The sequence below is a fragment of the Natator depressus genome, chromosome 2, assembly GCF_965152275.1.
Source record: "Natator depressus isolate rNatDep1 chromosome 2, rNatDep2.hap1, whole genome shotgun sequence".
Taxonomy (NCBI): Eukaryota; Metazoa; Chordata; order Testudines; family Cheloniidae; genus Natator; species Natator depressus.
Window position 1 is genome coordinate 93,715,609 of NC_134235.1, and position 19,790 is coordinate 93,735,398.

General features: G+C 38.4%; 1 protein-coding gene across 2 annotated transcripts in view; it reads right to left on the reverse strand.

The window, feature by feature from the left end:
- TMX3 (thioredoxin related transmembrane protein 3) overlaps positions 1–19,790 on the reverse strand; it is an 82,858-nt gene that overhangs the window by 14,200 nt on the left and 48,868 nt on the right. The window contains exons 11-16 of one of the 2 annotated variants that reach the window (XM_074944704.1): positions 17,239–17,296; positions 16,059–16,112; positions 14,474–14,530; positions 9,073–9,202; positions 7,753–7,821; positions 3,511–4,777 (exon numbers count right to left, since the gene is read on the reverse strand). In XM_074944704.1, the coding sequence (XP_074800805.1) occupies positions 4,511–4,777; positions 7,753–7,821; positions 9,073–9,202; positions 14,474–14,530; positions 16,059–16,112; positions 17,239–17,296 (635 nt within the window). In that variant the 3' untranslated portion in view covers positions 3,511–4,510. Of the gene's footprint in view, positions 1–3,510; positions 4,778–7,752; positions 7,822–9,072; positions 9,203–14,473; positions 14,531–16,058; positions 16,113–17,238; positions 17,297–19,790 lie in introns of those variants that run through there. The other variant, XM_074944705.1, reaches the window with a different exon arrangement.

Here is a 19,790-nt window from a genome sequence, read left to right on the forward strand (position 1 = left end):
GATGAGCCTGTCCAGCCCCAGCTGGGCTTCAGCTGAAGGAATTTTGATACCTACGGCCAGATTGCGCGCAGCTTGCATGAAAAAGGATATGACCAGGACACGCTGCAGGACAGAGCAAAGGTGAAGGAGCTGAGGAACGCGTACCACAAGACGAGGGAGGCAAACTGTCTCTCCGGTGCTGTGCCCCAGACCTGTCGTTTTCATAAGGAGTCGGACGCTATCCTAGATGGCAACCCCACCTCCATTGCAAAGAGCACCGTCGATACTTCGACAGGTCTGGAGCCAGTAGGAAGTGGACCTAACCCAGAGGAGGTCATTGATGAAGATGTGGAGCCCAAAGATGATGTGGAGCCCAGTCAGAAGCTGTCCTCCACTCCAGTCTCTGAAGTTGCTCTCTGGCGAACCAGAAGCAGGAGAGGAGACCCCTGGTAAGTGGTTTTGCTTTGTGAATTTCTGAAGCGGGTTGAAGGCAGAGAAATGTAGAAGGCTGGCTTTGTTTCTGTGTGCTGGGCATTTCCCTGCACAGTTAGGCGGAACAGGCAGTTGATGCAGGCCAAGATTTCGTGGGAATCCTCCAGAGAGATCTCTAGGAAACTTTCCTGGAGGTACTCAGCAATCCTCTGCCAGAAGTTCCTTGGCAGAGCTGCTTTTGTTCCTTCCCCCATTGAGAGACACTTTCCCACATCACTCTGCAATTACTTGGGCATGGAGCACACAGGCTAGCAACATAGGGACTGGGTGGAAGCTGCAAGCATGTAGCAGATCCACCCTTGCTTCCCTGCTTACCCTCAGGAGTGAGATACCTTCCATAGTGACCATCACCCGTGGAAAATAGTGGGAAAGTTTAGAGTGTTTAAAGTCCCTGTAAGTGTCCCACAACCTTTTCAGACTGCTTTTCTGCATAAACAAGGCCCCTACTCCTGGCTTCACTCACCATTCATGGAGTCTTCTGCCTCATGTGTGCTTCCTAGGATCACCAAAAAAGTGATAGGTATGTTACCAGGAGTGTATTAATGCTCCGTGTGTAGTTGACAATAGTGCTTCTGTTTATTGTTAATTATGCCTATCCAGACTTGACCTTGAGAACCAACCCCCCAACAGCATCAGAGCATCTGCACAAGATAATAAAACAGCTGAGATGGACCAAGGAAGATATGTTCCAGGTGGTGCTGCAGCAGTCAGAGACAGAAAACACTGAACGCAAGAAGTGGAGGGAAAGCAAAAAGCAGAAAAAACAAGAGAAGGATTCTTACAATTGGGATGCAACAGAGAGGCTGGAGTGCTGGAGCATCAAACAAACATGCTCCAGACTCTCGTAACACTGCAGACTGAGCAGATGTGTGCCCGCCCTCCCCTTCAGCACATTCAGAACTCTTTCTCATGCACTCCCCAAACTCTCCCTACACAGTCCTTTCTGGCACTTGACACTTTCCTCAACATTTCATCTTCGCAGACAGCTTTTCAAATGAAAGCTGGACCTATACTCAGCGATGAAAATCATCCCCCCGCCTGTACCTTCTCCCCCACCAAAAGTGTGTCTGTGTGTATGTGTCCATGTGGTGTTGTGGTTTATTTGGCAATAAAAGCAAAGTTTTTTGAATTATAAGCACTCTTTATTTGTTTCCATGCAAGGTATGATAGATACCTCATAGCACCTGGAAGTCAACAGGCACTTTTATTAGTTCCTTACATTGAATCCTAGGTCTTAACAATCACAACTGTTTCCTAGCATACCAAATGTAATTAATCGTTGCAGTCCCAAGCATAGCAACAAACATTAGTGATTTTCATCTTCAGAGTGTTGCCTCAAGGCATCCCTGATTCTTGTTGAGCCCCTCTAATAGCCCTGGTATCTGGCTGCTCAAAATCAGATTAATGTGAATCATAAACCATTCAAAATCAGCAGCCAGGCGTTCTGCCTCGGCAGTCCACCCCTGAGTAAACCGTTCGCCCTTTCCTTCACAAATCTTATGCAGTGTACAACATGCAGCTATAACCATGGGAATATTTTCCTCATTCAGGTCTAGCCTGCCATTTAGGCATCACCAGTGTGCCTTTAATTGGCCAAACACACATTCAACGGTCACTCTGCTCTACTCAGCCTGTTGTTGAACAGCTCCTTACTGTTATCTAGGTTTCCAGTGTACGGCTTCATGAGCCACAGCATTAAGGGGTATGCCGGGTCTCCCAGGATCACTATGGGCATTTTGACTTCCCCTGCGGTGATCTTCTGGTCTGGAAAGAACATCCCTGCTTGCAGCTTTCTGTACAAGCCAGTGTTTCTAAATATACATGCGTCATGCACCTTTCCAGACTACCCCGCGTTAATGTCAGCGGAATGCCACTGTAATCCACAAGCGCCTGAAAAAACATGGAGAAGTATCCCTTCCAATTGATCGCAAAGTGATCCGGTGCCAGATTTGGAATATGCATGCCATTTATCTTCCCTCCACGGTTAGGGAAACCCACTTCTGCAACACCATCCACAATTTCACGCACACTGCCAAGAGTCACGGTCTTTTGCAGCAGGATGCGATTAATAGACTTGCACACTTGCGTTAACACAGACACAACAGTCGACTTCCCCACTCCAAACTAGTTTGCGAGTCACCAGTTTCCACACTGCGATTGCCACGTGCTTCTCTACCGAGAGGGCAGATCTCATTTGGGAGTCCTTTTGGGTCATTTGCGCGGCAGGGCTGGGGCGAGCTCAGCACACAGTTCCAGAGCATCTGAAAGTTCTGCAGCCACTGCTTGTCATCCCAGACTTTCATAACAAAGCAATCCCACCACTCTGTGCTCTAGTTTCCCGAACCCAAAAGCAACGTTCCACTGTGTTCAGTTCCTCTGTGAATGTCAAAAGCAACCTAATGTTGCTGCTTTGCATGTCGGACACCACGTCAGGCAATTGTAACTGCTGCTGCCTTTGTAACTGCAAGAATAACTCCACTGCCACTTGCAATGTGCTAGTGAGGGCTAGCAGAGCAGTGGAGAGCAGTGCAGGATCCATTCCTGCAGATAGATGTGGCGGGGAAAGCAGAAAACAAGGGACGTTGAAAAATGCCGCGAACTGAAGACAGAAGCACACGGAATGCTGGGACGGAAAGCAGTGCATCATGGGTCAATGAAGCCTCATCCGCTGCGATCCCCTTTGCCTTCCCACAAAACCTAGTGGCAGAAGGGGGAGAGCTGCACCGTGGGATAGCTATCCACAGTGCACTGCTCTCATTGGCGATGCAAGTGCCGCAAGTGTGAGCATGCTATCCCGCCAGTGGAAGACAATGTGAACACATAACAGCGGTTTTCTTTAAGCTCTTGGCGAAAAAAACTCTGCCAGTGTAGACATAGCCTAAGATTAATAAAAAGAAAAGGAGTACTTGTGGCACCTGAGAGACTAACAAATTTGAGCATAAGCTTTCGTGAGCTACAGCTCACTTCATCGGATGCTGGACTGAATGCATCCGATGAAGTGAGCTCTAGCTCACGAAAGCTTATGCTCAAATAAATTGGTTAGTCTCTAAGGTGCCACAAGTACTCCTTTTCTTTTTGAGAATACAAACTAACACGGCTGCTACTCTGAAACCTAAGATTAATGTGAATCATAAACCATTCAAAAAAATTTTGAAAAGGTATTTGGTTAAAGCCTGTCCTTACAGATCTGTATGAGAGGATTAGCCGACTGTGGATGCTTATATTTATTCTTCCACCATCAAGCTGCACCCAGATTTTTCAGAATCTGTAAATAATTTACACTAGGAAAAAAATTAATAAGTTTTACTTGTAAAGCCCAATCAAGGACTAGCATTCCCATGACAAAACTTCTTTACAATGCAATCCCCAAACAATTTTTACTTGTTTAAAATATTAGTTAGTAAGGAACTATTTTAATAAATAACTCTCTTAGGTCTTGCATTTAACACAACTTCTGTGGAAAACTGCCAGTAATTAATTTTAGTACTGTCATATAACAAAGAACTTCTGTAAACAACAACAAATTATCTTTAACTTTAAAACGTACAAAAAGGTATTTCTTTCAAAATAAGGTGCAGTAGCTAAAATAAGAGTGTTTTTATGGAAAGCTGAAGCCATCTTTAGCCATCACAATTTCAAAGGGTCTGTAAAATTTACATATTTCATTCTAAGCTTTCCTGCAACTTTTCCACTTCTGTTCCCATAAAAAGATGATCCTGATGTATGTCGGCCACAACGTTACTAGATTATAACATGTAGCATACTTTACCTGATTGTTGCCTGTGAACAAACAATTTAGGAATATTAATCTTCAGAGTCAATAGTCAGAAGAATAAAATGTTGATCAAAAATAATTAAGAAAGCATTTGGGTCCCCACCCTTCCCCCGACCGTATTTGAGAAGAAGATCTGAATACATGCAAGTCAAAACTAGCAAAATACAGACAAAAGGTCCTCTTCTGTGAAGATCATCATTAAATGACTCACTTCAATAAATAAGGCTATTTGGAAATTCTACAGAATTCTTTAAACTAGGCAACTTAGTCTTTTTTCTTATCAAATATATGTTTCTGTCCATGTTCTCCATCTGAAAGTTCTGCAGATTTTTCTTTGTTTTCCTGCTCTTGTTCTTCCTCACTGCCTTCATCTGTAAGTTCCCTATCTCCAGTTTCCTTTTTAGATGTCTCATTTTCCTCTACACCTCCATCGGTATCAGCTGTGCAGATTCCATAACACATGAGGCTAATGACACCCAGTGGCAGACCAAAGAGAAAGCAGCCCAGAAGTGGAGAACTCTTGAATACAGACTGTTGAAATATAATTGAAGTCAAAAGCACTTTAGGGGATATTTAAGATACCTTACAGCATTTCTTACAAGTTTCACTATATTTATTTCTGAACACCCTAATAGATTAAATCAGTTTTCTTGGAAAAGGTGTAAGAGCCATTATGCCAATGCTGTTTTTAACTTATGAAAATCTTTGAACCTGAAGAGAAATGGTTTCACTAGGAAGCTGAAAAGTAGTATGACAACTATGTATTTTGTAATTTGAAAAGAGGCATGAGAAACTGTTGAGTTTCATATTGAGACTTTAAAAACACACTGAAGTTTGGAATGTGCCAGCATAGAACCTAATACTAAAGTTGCCTGACACTTCCCATTAAATGACCCTGTCTTTAAGTACTTTGCCAAACTTTAACTGTTTGGGGCTGAAATTTTCAAAGCCAGGTTTAGGCTGGCTTTAGGCTGATTTTTATATATTACTTACTTACACACACAGACACTTGGCATTGAAAATATATACATCATATATAAAGAGAGATACAGATATATAAATTTTATCCAAAACAGTTCAGACATTTCTGAGAATGAGTTTCTAGGGAAAGTAACATTTTTATATGTTAAAAGAATTCTGGCAATCTTTTCTTTGGAAAGCTCTAGTGCCCCAGGCTTCATAGCCTTTGTGCAGAGATGGCCTTTTAACATTCCCAGGAAAATTTGTCCGCATTTGGCCAAGTTGTAAGCCTACCTCAGTTAGTACAAGTAGAGACTTGCTAGAGTTTAACAACTAAAATCTCAAAGATTCCATCCTCACTAAGCATGCTTGAGCATGCTCCCACTTTGTTTTTCCAATGTTGGAAGTTATGCAGTAAATGAGGCAGGGGACAGAAGGAAGAAAAAGGATGGTCTCATGGTTTAGACCGTTGAATGTTGCTTTTGAAAACTGGATTCTATCCCTGTCTCTGACACAGACTTCTTATTTTATGCTAGGCAAGTAAGTTAAACCAACCTTTCATGGATGGGCACTAATTGAGCATTTCTTATTGTAGGAATATCTGACTTGAGATGTTTGGTATGATTTGAAAAAGTGCGGAGCACTCTCAGCTGCAACTGAACTTGGTGGGAGCCGTATTCTGAACATATGAAGTGCTATATAATTTTAAATACTCTGAAAATCAGGTCCCAGATGTCTTAAATCAGGCACTCTAACCTAGTGGTTAGTTTTGACCTTAATCTCTCTGTGCCTCAGCCCCCCATCTGTAAAATGGTGAGAGGAGTTATTTAAGTTAAGAGCCAAAGTGGGAACAAGAACAAATGGATATAAAATGGCCATCAACAAGTTTAGGCTTGAAATTAGATGAAGGTTTCTAACCATCAGAGGAGTGAAGTTCTGGAACAGCATTCAAAGGGGAGCAGGGGAGGGGGCAAAAATCTAACTGGCTTCAAGACTGAGCTTGATAAGTTTATGGACAGATTTGTATGATGAAACTGCCTACAATAAAAAAAGTGGCCCATCTGAGGCTGTTAGTAAATATGTCCAACGGCCAGATACGGGACACTAATGGAGGGCTCTGAATTACTACCATGAATTCTTTCACAGGTGTCTGGCTGGTGGATCTTGCTGATATGCTCAGGGTTTAACTGATTACCATATTTGGGGTCGGGAAGGAATCCTCCCCTTCCCCGCAGGTCAGATTGGCAGAGACCCTGTGGGGTTTTTGCTTTCGTCTGCAGCATGGAGCAAAGGTCACTAGAGTAAATGGTGGATTCTCTGTAATTTGAAGTCTTTAAATAGTGATTTAAAGACATCAATAACTCAGTGGTTATGGTCTATTACAGCAGTGGGTGGCTGAGTCAGATGATGTACAGGAAGTCAGACAATGATTATGATCTTCCCTTCTTGTCTTAAAGTCTAAGAGTATCTCACAGGGGTGTTGTGAAGACAGAGTAACTAAAGTTTGTGAAGCACTCAAACTGTAGTCATGAGAACCACCTAAAAGCCTATAAAAATTAATAATCTTCAGGCAGGGTGCAAATAATATGCAGTAAATATGGCTCGGGGGGGGGGGGGGCACATTAAACAGGAAAAAACCAAAATACTGAATAACTGCTAATTAAATGAGCACAGTCCATGCTGTACACTGAATGAGGGTTCCTCTGGAAAAAAATAGTATGTGATCATGTTATTAAAGACAGTATCATGAGGTGTACGCATAAGGGGGATGAATTAATGTCTCACAGGCAACTTTAATACTGGCATTTCCTAACTTTTGAGGGCTTGACTTTGCAACTTTTACATATTCTTTTAATGTAATTTTGTGTGTGTAATTTATTATAAGATTTTCTTGCTTGTCTGCAGTGGGGGGGAAATGGTTTTATCCAAATCTTTCCACCAAGGTCTTAACCTTAACTGACTCATAAAAAGAAGGGAAACCTCTCCCAACAGCAATACATTTACACAACAGATACTCAGTACCACATCTGGACTTTTTCTAAGCAAAAAATAAGACTAGTAACCTAAAATACACCTTTAAAACTTCACTAAGTGTAGTATTATAACTTAACTGAATGGACTGACAGTAACATTTTTCAGTGTAGGTAGGTTCCATAACTGTCAGTAAATAGGTTCCAGAAATGTCAGAAGCAAAGCTTTTGAATAGCTTTTGAATCCTCCTGTGATATGTCTTTTAACTTGACCTTATTCACTTTAATTGACAAGAAATAAAAAGAAAACTGTCCATCATATTTCTGACACCAAAAATTCAACATTTCAGTACTCTGTAAAATATATTTCAAAACAATTTGTAGAATATTCTTCAATCATTTGAAGGTATTTTTTTTTTAAATTCAGAATGTGTGTAATTACTGGGAATATATTCAGTGACTTTTGAGTAAAGGCATTTTTGAAACTTTTTTTGAAAAGGTATAGAAGTCTTTTTGACCTTGATAATATGATGCTATTCTACTTTGCATTCCAACTGCATGTTGGGTTTTACTTACCACTACAGTAGACTTGGCATCATAAATTATTCTCTTGATTCGTTGCAGAAACCCATCACCACCTTGTGCCTGAAATTTCAAAAGGAAACAGGTATCAAAATAATTAGTGATGTTCAGTTAAATTTTATAATAAATTCACATTTTATGTTTCATTTGCCTCCCTAATTTATGCAGCCTTTAGTCACTCTGAAAGGCTTTACCAGTACCTGTTTTTCCCTTGGAAAAGAATAGCTATTAGGGGTTGACATTCATGTACCTCATGATGCTTAGTCATTTTTCAAGTTCTTCCAAAAGCAGATGTTTCAATAATCTCTCTAAAAACTGACACTCTCTTTTCACTCACAAGTTCATTTTGCTTCAACTGAACAGGGTCAACTGCTGCAGCAGTACTGGTATTCTTCACCATCTCTACCACATAGTGATATTGATTACTTACCAGTTCAACTAGCTATCAATACAGAGCCACTCACCTGTTCATTCGCCCTCTGGAAGACTGATAATCGTTCATGCTTATAGGCCATATGCATGCTTCCTCAAGGATTTAAACCTTGAGTATAATGTTATAAGAAGTTGTGATGCCCAGACTCCACCCCCTGGTTCCTTCCACTATCTCAGTTTGCAAAAGAAACTCTGAAGTGGAAAGGAAGGTAGAGAGCATGAATCTATGTGTAGCAGTTTAAGAAGCACCCTCTTGTTCCTCTGAGTATTGTCAGGGAATTTCACAAGGGTGGAGACTAACATTAACAACCATTGAACAAGTTGCGTCTGATGACAGCTATTTAAATAGAGATTGACAGTCTACTCTCCTGAACTCAACATCTGATAGCCACCAAGATAGGGCCTGTAATTAGAGCTGGTCAGAAATTTTCTGTTGGAATGATTTTCTCATGGAAAATACGGTTTCCACAAAATTGAAATTTTCCATGGGAGTGGAGTCTAAGAACTACACATTCCAAAACAGAAAACATTAAACTACAATTCTAAGTAAACACAACACAGGAAAGTAAGGATGACCTAGAGAGGAGTAGTGGCCACAGCTTATTAAATAAACATATGCCTAAAGTTCAGATTTGGGAGGGAATATATGTAAATCCAACAGTAACTGCTTTTTAGGGGTATCCAAAGCAGTGCCAAGGATACATGCACAATTTAGGAATATGGATATATACTGAGAATACACTAAAGAGAACCAGACAGATAATGTACACTTATCTATATTACAACTAAAAGTGGCCAAATGAAGTTTTCCGCTTTTAACTGTCCAGGGAATAAAAGCTAACAGTCGATTTAAAAAAATTCAGATCAAAGTGGGAGACTTACTTCGGCTGTACCATCTAAGATGTTATTAATGAACTGAACCAGGTCTTCAGGACTCTCAATGCGTCTATCTGGTAGAAAATACTGTTGGTTGGAAGTGTTCAATACGACAACAGTGGGGATTGTCAAGTCACTGAAAATGTTAAAGTCAAACAGATAAGAAACTCAAAGAAACAATATAAACTACGAATTTTCAGAGCATTTAACAGGAAATGCAATATTAAATGTTCTGTTAAAGAACAATACAGACAAAAGGAAAGTAAATTTTATGTGCCCATCTTGAGATACCCACCTCAAGTCATTCATACAAAAAAAACAAAAAACAAAAAACAAAAAACACACCCACCCCACTATCTTTATGGTACAGATGAAAGGAGTTCTTTCACTGACCCAATTTAAAAATAACGTACTCCTTAGCATCAATATTTTGATGAGCTATTGAAGGCTATGCTATTCTATGTGTGCTCTTATGCTGCACGCATGACCTGACTCAGTGAATGCCATACCGGAAAAGTCAGATTTTTGAAGCAAAAATACATACAATATAAACAAAAGGGGAAAAAGCTTACTTTTAATTCCACAGATCTGATGTGTGTTTCAATACTTATGTACCTTATGAGTTTAGGACATATTTGTGTACATGCAACCTCCAGTTAAGCAGTAGATATTCTGCCAAATGCTACAGCAGACATAACCAATTAGTTGAGCTCTCATATAGCAGACAGCCTTGTGTTTCAAAAGCGTTATGGCCCCAATTCAAAAAGGCACTTAACTATATGCATGACTAAGTGTTCTCTAACTGGTTTCAGAGTAACAGCCGTGTTAGTCTGTATTCGCAAAAAGAAAAGGAGTACTTGTGGCACCTTAGAGACTAACCAATCTATTCGAGCATAAGCTTATGAAAGCTTATGCTCGAATAGATTGGTTAGTCTCTAAGGTGCCACAAGTACTCCTTTTCTTTTTGTTCTCTAACTGGGGCACACAATTTAAGCTCAATACATGAGCTTTTGCTTGTCCAGGAGAGTAGGAACTGTGTTAAACTTCTTAAAATGTCATATATCAACAATGTAATTATAGTTAATCTAGACACAAGAGGTGAGCTACAGATGCCTGTTAAAGGCTTCAAACTATTCATGTTTCTTTGTCATTATGATTTAACAAACACACAGAACCTTTAATTAGAGACATTTACAGTTACATCAAAACACACCTCAACTCAAAACTTGAAAAGCAAAAAAAAACAAGTGAAGGAAAAAGTCTCCTACTTCCTTGCCACTTTTACATGACTATAAACACTGTCAATAACACTCTCTCATGTTATAAGGCTTTCACTCCGACCTCCAAGAGACTCTGAAAAGCAATACCTATTCCGATTTCATCAAACTCATACTGTAGCACAAAATCTTAACGGCTACCTCAGATGCTCCTTGTATCAACAGGTTGGCATAGCTGACTGTCACACATTCCACACACTTGGGACATATTCTGCTTTAACAATGATGAGGTCAACCATCAATATGGAGTTGTAATTAATGACTTCACAATTAGACTAAAAAATTAGTTAAAAGAGAAAATGCTAATTCAATAATTTCCTTTAAAAAAATTAGGAAGGAAGCAATTATAAATTCTCTCCAATATTAAGAGATTCCTTGAATATTGTAAATTTACATTTTGACACATGACTGTTTTGGGCATGACAGGAGAAAAACTATAAAATTTTGGAGGTTAATCAAAAATGTTAACTAGAAGTTAAAAAGTTCAACCCTAAAACAGTGGAATTTTCTGGATGGTCAGCAAACTGAATACCACAGAAGGCATATGGCATGTGTCCATGCTCTTCCAACTTTCAAGTGTAAAGCGTTGTGATATGCTAAAAAGGTAAAACCTGTTACAATAATGCCAATGAAGAAGACATATATAGCAGGAATTTGAAGTATTTCAACTCTTGGAGAGCTCTGCTGCTTGCAGCACATGATAATTTCTAAGTATGGCTTTCCCCAGAGATTCCTGTTAACAAATAAAAGGAGTACCCAGCGGATAACTGTAGCAAGAGGTGCATGCAACAGGAGCCAAGCAACAAAATATAGTGTAGTTAGTTGTGTAGGGTGCCAAATTGCAAATTATCCCCACACAAAGAATTGTGAAGAAAAAAACAAAAACAGAATAAAAACAAGAAAATCCACTTTCTACTCACACAACAGTGACAACACTTGTTACTGTTACACTGAAGTTTAAAATTGTACTTTAGACTAGGAACATTAAAATTTCCATTTAACTTGATTTATTTATTTATTTTACCAGCACTCCCCTTTATTTTGTCTTTTGAAAATCTACAAAAGTCTGTCCCGATCAGGAAAATAAGCTGGAAGAAGAACCTAATATTCTTATACCCACCCACTTCCCCCCCCCACCTTTTTTGGGGGGGAGGGAAGGAGAATAACAATTTTTTTTTAAGAGTTATCTATTGCTCCCCTGCTCCATCAGGTTTTTAAGACCTCCTAATAAACCCTTTGCAATTTTTCCTTGCTTTAGTACTTCTCTATTCCAGAACCTGATGCGTCAAACAACATGCTGGCAGAAGAACTGGATTAAGCTTCCTTTAAATCATGACATTGTGGTTAGTTAGCCAAGGTGTGGGGAAGCAATTAATATTAAGCAATTTCAGTGTAGTAGTATAGGACTGACTGAGATACCTCTGCAGCATATAAGCAGTCTAGGGACTAAAAATATAAAAAAAACTACATTTTATATTATATAAAAGTATACAAATATATAAATAACCAGATAGGCTCCCATTTTGCCAAAAGCTGAGCAATTAAAAAAAAAAAAAAAAGGGTACTCTAAAAGATGTTTTGACTTTCAGTGTTGTTGAGCACTTAGAGCTCCCACTGAAATCAATGGAAACTCTCAGAGGTGTTGAACACCCACAATCAGCACAGTAAGAATTATTCTTCCTACTTAAAAAAAAAAAAAAAAAAAAAAAAGATTGTCCCAAGTTGGTAAGATTCTGACAAAAATCAATCTATCCATCTTTTAAAGGAGACAGACTGCTAAACAGTATAACTCCATAACTATCATAGTGCAATTCCAGTTGATACACTTAATCCTAACATCAAGCATAAAAATACTATAACAATCTCTTACCCCACCAGAAAAAAAAGTTGTTTAAGCGTGATACTAAAATACTATCCTTTGTGAAGAATGTAAAGATGTTTCTAAATGTTTCTACAGTAGTATAAAACAGCAGGTTACTTGTACCAGAAAGTAGAATCTTACATTTTTACATTGTTCTACTGACTTTCAGTTGCTGCCATCTGGTGGAAAACAGACTGAACTAAAAGTAAAAAAGTAAAGTGCCTTGGTGCCAGTTTTTAAAGTGTCAGTATATACAAAACAAATATTCTAACTCTATCACTTATATAATGTAGAAAAACACTGTTTATGGTGGAGAGTCACAACTTTGAAATACATACTTTGGTGTAAATAAAGTCTCAAACGTAGTTTGGTCATAACTTTCCATACACTGGAACTTATACAAATGGGACACTTTTACAGGACAGTTGAAATTAACTTCCCCCATCCTCGACTGCAAAAGTGAGGGCCTTGATTAATTACCCATTATTAGAGTAACAAAAAGAGTGCTGGTTATTTTTAGTGTTATGGGGGTAGAGGGAGGGAAAGGTGCACTAAAGGTCATGGGGGGCGGGTCCACAAACAAAGAGAAAAATGTGAAGGAGAGCCCACAGGACACACAATCGACAGCAGCAAAGGGTGGCCATCAGAAAGTAGTGTGGTGACTGCCAATGTGGGGTGAGGGAGCCCTGTCATGGTTTTCCACAGCTAGTGGAAGTCAGAGGGCATCCCTAAATTCTGCATGAACATGGGTCATGACATGCACCTGCTACTCCCTCCCCTGGAAATACCTAGGAAGGAAGAAAGATCAGATGTCCCTAGAGATTGGCAGGCACAATTACACATGAACCTGTCTCAGGACAGCACTAGACACTAACACTCAACCAAATAATATGGATACTTTAAAAGAACATTCAGGGGAGCAGAGAGAGGTTGATAGCTGCTGAAGCCGACTGACCTTACTTCCTCCTTCATACACTTGGGAGGGAACACTCCCAGGAAGAAATGTGTGATGTAGTCAGTTTATGCTTGCCCAACACAACTGCCCCTCCTGCCCTAGACACCCCATATCAATCCCTCCCGCCGTAATATTCTTTTACCCCAATAATAAATAAATAAATCAGGACCACAGTAAGGAGAGTTGTAAGGTGGACAGCAGAAAAACTGCATGAATTTTAATTCCTGAATTCAAATAGTGAACTCAGTATTTATTATATCCCACTAAATGAAACCTGCTACGTAATATTTCATTTTATCTCAAATCACTAACTCCTATAATGCTGGTTGTTATTTAAACTCAGCTTTACGTCTCTTGCCCCACACCACTGACATACTTTAAAAAAAAAAAAAAAAAGCAGCTGTAGTCCGAATTATGTAAAAGGCACAATTTATGAGAACTGTGCCAAATTCATCAAGGGTCTACCTTGGCTGAGGTTCTTGAGGTTGATGGAATCTTCACCAGGATACCAACATGCCTTGACGCAAAGCAGCTGTAATCTCCACTGGGGCTCCACTGAGAATTCAGGGTGCTCCAACTCCATAATCCTAAATTAGCCTTAAATCTAAAAATGGAGCATTGGGAGCCTTGGCTAACCATATGTCCCACATTTCAGGCAATGATATACAATTATTTTATTTTGCTAGTCACTTCTTTTCCAGAAGAGAGACAAACATGAAATTCAAGTCACCCAAAGAAAGCAACAACCATAAAAAGTGCATCAGCGCAGAGAAAAAAAATCCATAAATTCGCACTCATACATATACCGTCTTATGAAATGACCAACGAACATAAATCAATCATGTCAATTTAGCTATCTTTCTTGTCAATGACTTGAATTATTTCTATTATTTCACTGTTTCTTTTAAACCACATAACATTTGGGAAATATGTTAACTTCTAATAAAATTTGTAGTAGTACAACGAAATGATTGTTAAAAAGTAAGCCTCACCAGGCAGCACTGTACTAATGGTATATTTGCTACTTAAATATCTACAGTAAACTAAAACCTTATGTACTTGTAATACAACAGACAGAAGAGGACTTGGAATTCAAGACTACAAGTTGGCCAAGAGAAAAATGTTGATGCTTCTCTTCTAGTAAGTAAAGTTATAAATACACGGGAGAAAATAAATTTCTTCAAATCTTTTTAGTCTGATAGTTTGAGTGACTAAGGAGCGCAGAAGCGGCATCAACAGAGTGCTTCTTCAAACCAATAGCACAATTGGTACAACCACAGATCAGGGAGAATATTCAAGTCAGAATTTACTTACTCCATTAGTAAGCTATTAATATAGTCGTTACCGTCCATGTGGCCAAATTGGAAGTTCCTACAGAAGATACAAAGAAACAAGAAGTAAAGCCAATCAATTGTACATTAAAGAAATGAAAATTATAGACAACAGTCAAAAATATTCTTCCTACAATATTTCTCTAATAAAACTGAAAAACTACGTTAGGGCAGCAGCAACTGCTACAGTCTTCACATTCATGTATTACTATAAAGATGTAAAAGTATGGATTGGCTGCCATAGGAGGAGAGATTAATAAGTCTGGGACTTTTCAGCTTGGAAAAAAGATGATTAAGGAGGAGGAAATATAATAGAGGTCTACAAAATCATGACTGGTGTGGTGAAAGTAAATAAAGAAGTGTTATTTACTCCCTCTCAAAGCACAAGAACCTAGGGATCACCAAATGAAATTAATAGGCAGCAGGTTTAAAACAAACAAAAGGAAGTATTTTTTCACACAATGCACAGTCAACCTGTGGAACTCCTTGCCAGAGGATGTTGTGAAGGCCAAGACTATAACAGGGTTCAAAAAACTAGATACATTCATGAAGGATAGGTCTATCGATGGCTATTAGCCAAAATGGGCAGGGATGGCATCCCTAGCCTCTGTTTGCCAGAAGCTGGGAATAGGCTCCAGGGGATGGATCACTTGATGATTACCTGTTTTGTTCATTCCCTCTGGGGCACCTGGCTTTGGCAACTGTCAGAAGACAGGATACTGGGCTAGATGAACCTTTGGTCTGATCCAGTATGGTCGTTCTTATGACTAACCTCCAAACTTACAAAACAGCCCACCATTCTCAGACGCTACCCTTTGTACCTTATTTTTTGGTCTGATACACTTACTACATGTTCACCTGGCTTAAAAAAAATTTAAGTCTGCAATGGGAGAAAAGAACAGAAGTGAACAAGCACATTCTTTTTTTTCTGGATTACACAGACACCCCTGGAACGCAGCAGGAAGATCAGATAGGGAGAAAAAGTGTAGCAATCAAATTCAGTAACTAAAAAACAATTTATTTATAAATAAATGTTTGCAAGGAGGTCTTTTTTTTCTTAAGGATTTTAAAAAAAATCTCAAACTTTAAGTTTCAGTTGACTGACAACAAGAATCATACTTGATTTTGGCAAACTAATAGGTTAATTATGGTGAAAGTATTGCCATGAAAACATTACAGTTCGTAACAGTTATGTTGCACAGTTTGCACTCCTGAAATGAGAATGCAATGATGAACAATCCATTAAATCAGTATTTCTCAAACAGGGGGTTACAAAATGCAATTAGGGAAATTACAATCTAAAGCAAAGAAAATCTCACTCCCTTACACCTCACACACCTTTACTCTTCAAGGTGAAGTATTCTATCAAGCTCTCAAAGACACAAACAAATAAATTACACAGGCTTATCCTTGTTATCATTGATACTTTATTGTAAATGTAAGATCATAAAATTTTTTACTTCAAATAAGGGACTGCCAACCTCAAAAGGTGAGAAACGCTACATTAAATGACAGGCATATAGGGCAGGGAATAAAAGCTATGCTACCATAGTACCACATACACATACCTGTGAAAATGGTCTCTGTAATCTTTAGCGACTTCTTGAATAACAGACTTTAGCCTATTTAAAAAAAAAAAAACCTGTTACAACTATAATAGAGTCAACTTTGGATTTACAAGGTTCAAATAAATAATCATTTGGCTCTTTGAATAAGGAGTGAATGCTATCTACTCAGCAATGGAAAACAGTGATTCCCCTTTCTCACTAAGAAAACTCACCTTCCTCACAAAATGAATAAAGTACCTGTTAAAATGCTATCTTCATTGGACCAGACATAATTAAATTATCTCTACTGCCACCAGCAAATGTACCATACCAACCTCCAAGAAAATCCCAGTAAATGGTACAAATTAGCACAAAAAGAACTTAAGAACATAATCATTTTTAATACATGAGCGTCTCCTGAAAAAGTCATGGTTGCCTAGAGGGTTATGTGTCCTCAATTTCCTTAGCAAATTATTATCCAGCTGGATAAAAGGCATTCCTTCAAATGGATACCCAACACTTTATTTTAATGGTACAAATGACTAAACTTACTGATGATGTCTTTTTAAAATATGTGACTGACAGTACAGAGTTGAAGATCTTTAACAACATTTTTTTTTAAATCAAAAGTAACCTCATAATTGACTGACCTCTAGCATTCTTTTCTAACTTTTAAATATTTAAAATTTAATTTAATACAATGATCTTAAAAGCTACACATCCTATTTGCAGGAAGATCACAGGATCCTGGACTCTGACTGGCCCTACCTATAGTTATGCAATAATAATCAATGTTCTATCAAGATACTTCTTATAAAAGGCCCAATTTTCACCTGCAATTGCACCTGAAAAATCCTATATTTGCATTTCAAATCTATGTAAATGAATGCCCAATTAACCCTTTTAATTATGGTACTTTCTGTAGCCCTTAATCATCAAGTAGTCATATATGCCTTAGTGGGGCCACTCACTAAGGTCTACAGAATCAGGTCTTCGTTAAGTCTAGCACTCTCAGAAAATGTGCAAATATCAGTGCTTTTCAGTTCAACTCTCACTTTGTGAACATTTAAAACAGCTTCAAGAATTTGAATATTCCTTTCCGATATGAGATAAACTAGTAAAGATAAATCTTGATGACATTCCAATACCCAAACCAGCACAAATTCTTTACTTTTCACAGTGAATGTCAATAATACTGTACCTGGTATGTTCAGCTGAAGAGTTTTTGTCATCAATAATCGCAATCGCCACAAGTTTTCCTAAAATACAGAATAAGATATCTAAATTCACCATATTGCTCTTGCAAGGGAATCTTATTATTTTGTCTGGGAAGTTGAGATCACTACTACCTCCCATTCTCCAACTCTCAGATCATAGAACCCTTCAGTTTTGAAAACAATTACCCAAATCTTGGGGTGTACAAAGAGCCCTCTCAACTGTCCCAAAGAAGCTATACAAACATCTGATTACATACATCAGTTTGTACTAATCTATTGAAAATAAATGAAACGTGACTGAATGCCAGATTAGCATGACTATTGGAAAAAATAAAGAGGGGAAATCAAGTTTGTTCCAGTCTCTCTGTTCACAACCACCAGAGCTCTGTCGTTTTAAAAGTTCAAAACGTTATTTGTATCAACTCATTAATCACTGTTGTGACTTGATTTGTTTAATTAAAAACTTTGAGTATTATTCTTTACAACTTACATGAAGAAATGTTAGAATTTTATTTGAATTCTTGGCTGTGCCGCCAGGTGAGAAAAATAGCTTCTTATATGGTTCGTAGTCCACTGTTAGAAGAACTTCACTTTCAAATCACCCTGTGCACAGATTTATTGAATAACCATGAAGAATGTAATGGAGACCAAAATTCTGAATTTACTGGTCTTTGCTTGGTTTAGTTCGTGGAAGTTTTGAAGCACCTTTCAATCGTTTATATTTAGGTCAAATTATCTCCTATGTTGGGCAAACTCAGCACAGGGAGTAAGAAATGCCTCAAGTTTTGACTGGTTTTTTTTCAAATCACTCCTCCCCCCGTGTTAGGAAAGTTGAGTTTTCCCACAGTGGAATGAGCAGTGAATTGGCCACCTAAAATCTCAAGATCTAGGCAAACAACATAGTGCTACTTATCATCCCCAGCCTCCAATACCTCCCTACTGATTGCTGCTGCCCCTGAACTGCACCCCAGGCAAGGAGATTCATGTAGAGGGAGAACACACATAAGATGGATAATACTGACAATGTCAATATTCTCCTGTTCAGGGAATCCTTGAAGGGTTCGAGAATGAGAAAAAAGAGATAATGCAACTTCCACAGCTCCTCCCCATTCCACTTCTCCATGGTGCAGTTGCAGAGGGATTTCTTTGAGGTTGGGAGAAGGACTAAAAATGTGATGGGGGTGGGGACTTTCTCCCATCACCTTCCATGCTCCCACCGCAAACCCACTTGTCCTTGTTCCCTTTAGACCTTAACATATTAAATCTCAATGCCTCTTTATTAGAGACACTTCTCTCAAGTGCTTTTGAGATTTCTAGAGAAACGTGGATGAATTCACAAGTCTCATTGTGGGCAAGATATTCCTTCATAATGATATTGGACACAACTTGAAGATATGTATTCTTTATCGCATTGACAGAATCAACTAATGTCTTTTGCTATTTCGCAAAATAATCACTGTTATAACTAATAGGATTTGCTAATACTGATGATGGAACTGAAACTATAATTAAAAGATGTTCCAGCACTTTTATACATTTCTATTTATAATACAGAAACTGCTATACACGTCCATAATTATCTAAATTAGTGGACATTTTACTTTCTTGAATTTGAAAAAAGTCAGTGTTTTGGTGTATAAAGGCCTACACTTTCAGAGGCAGATAGCAATTTTGGATGTCCAACTTGAGAGATCTTAAAAAGGGGTTGGTTTTCAGAGAGTGACTAAGCACTTTCCGAAAATCAGGCTCCTTCAAGCCATCTTAAGTTTGGTATCTAGTTACCTCTGAAAATTTACACCATAGGTGTTAAACTACACTCATGTATCTATTTTAAACACTAGCTGTAATCCTGTATCTCTCAGGTGTATAGGATAACAGATTATTCTTCTCAACTGAAATTCCACAAACCAAATAAATTTTGATTTGAAAGAAGTACCTCCATGAATATCCATTATTTTTTCTCCTATCCAACCCCCAAACAATTCAACACAATTGAGCCAAACTAGGTTTGCAATGCTCCTTAAACATACATCACAAAACTCTCATACATACATACATACATACATGTTCACAAGGCTCCTGGAGGGTAATCTACACAACACCAATGAAACAGTTTAGTCTAATCTCAAAACTTGTAGTCTACTCAGTTTCGCTGAACAGTACAGAATTGGCAACTCTATACTGTGTGTATTTTGGAGCTAAAAATAAGGGCTTCATCCAAAGTCCATTAAAGACAAAGGAAAGACTTACACTGACTTCAGTGGGTTTGGATCAGTCCCTAAATGCAGAAGGTTTTCCTAAAATAAAGAGCAACACATCCAGATTTCCTGCAGAGTTTAGTCAGGAATCATGCATGCTTTCTATGATCTTTCTAGAAGGATGAAATTTGATTTAACTCAGCCCAATTGTGATTAGGTATTAAAGTGTGTGTACTGAGGTCCACGTGAGATTTTTAGTGTACTAAGAATCAGCTGGGAAGTATGAGCCTTAAATCTGAATGTAATTTCTTTTGGAGGCTTAAAAATAATTTTTATTC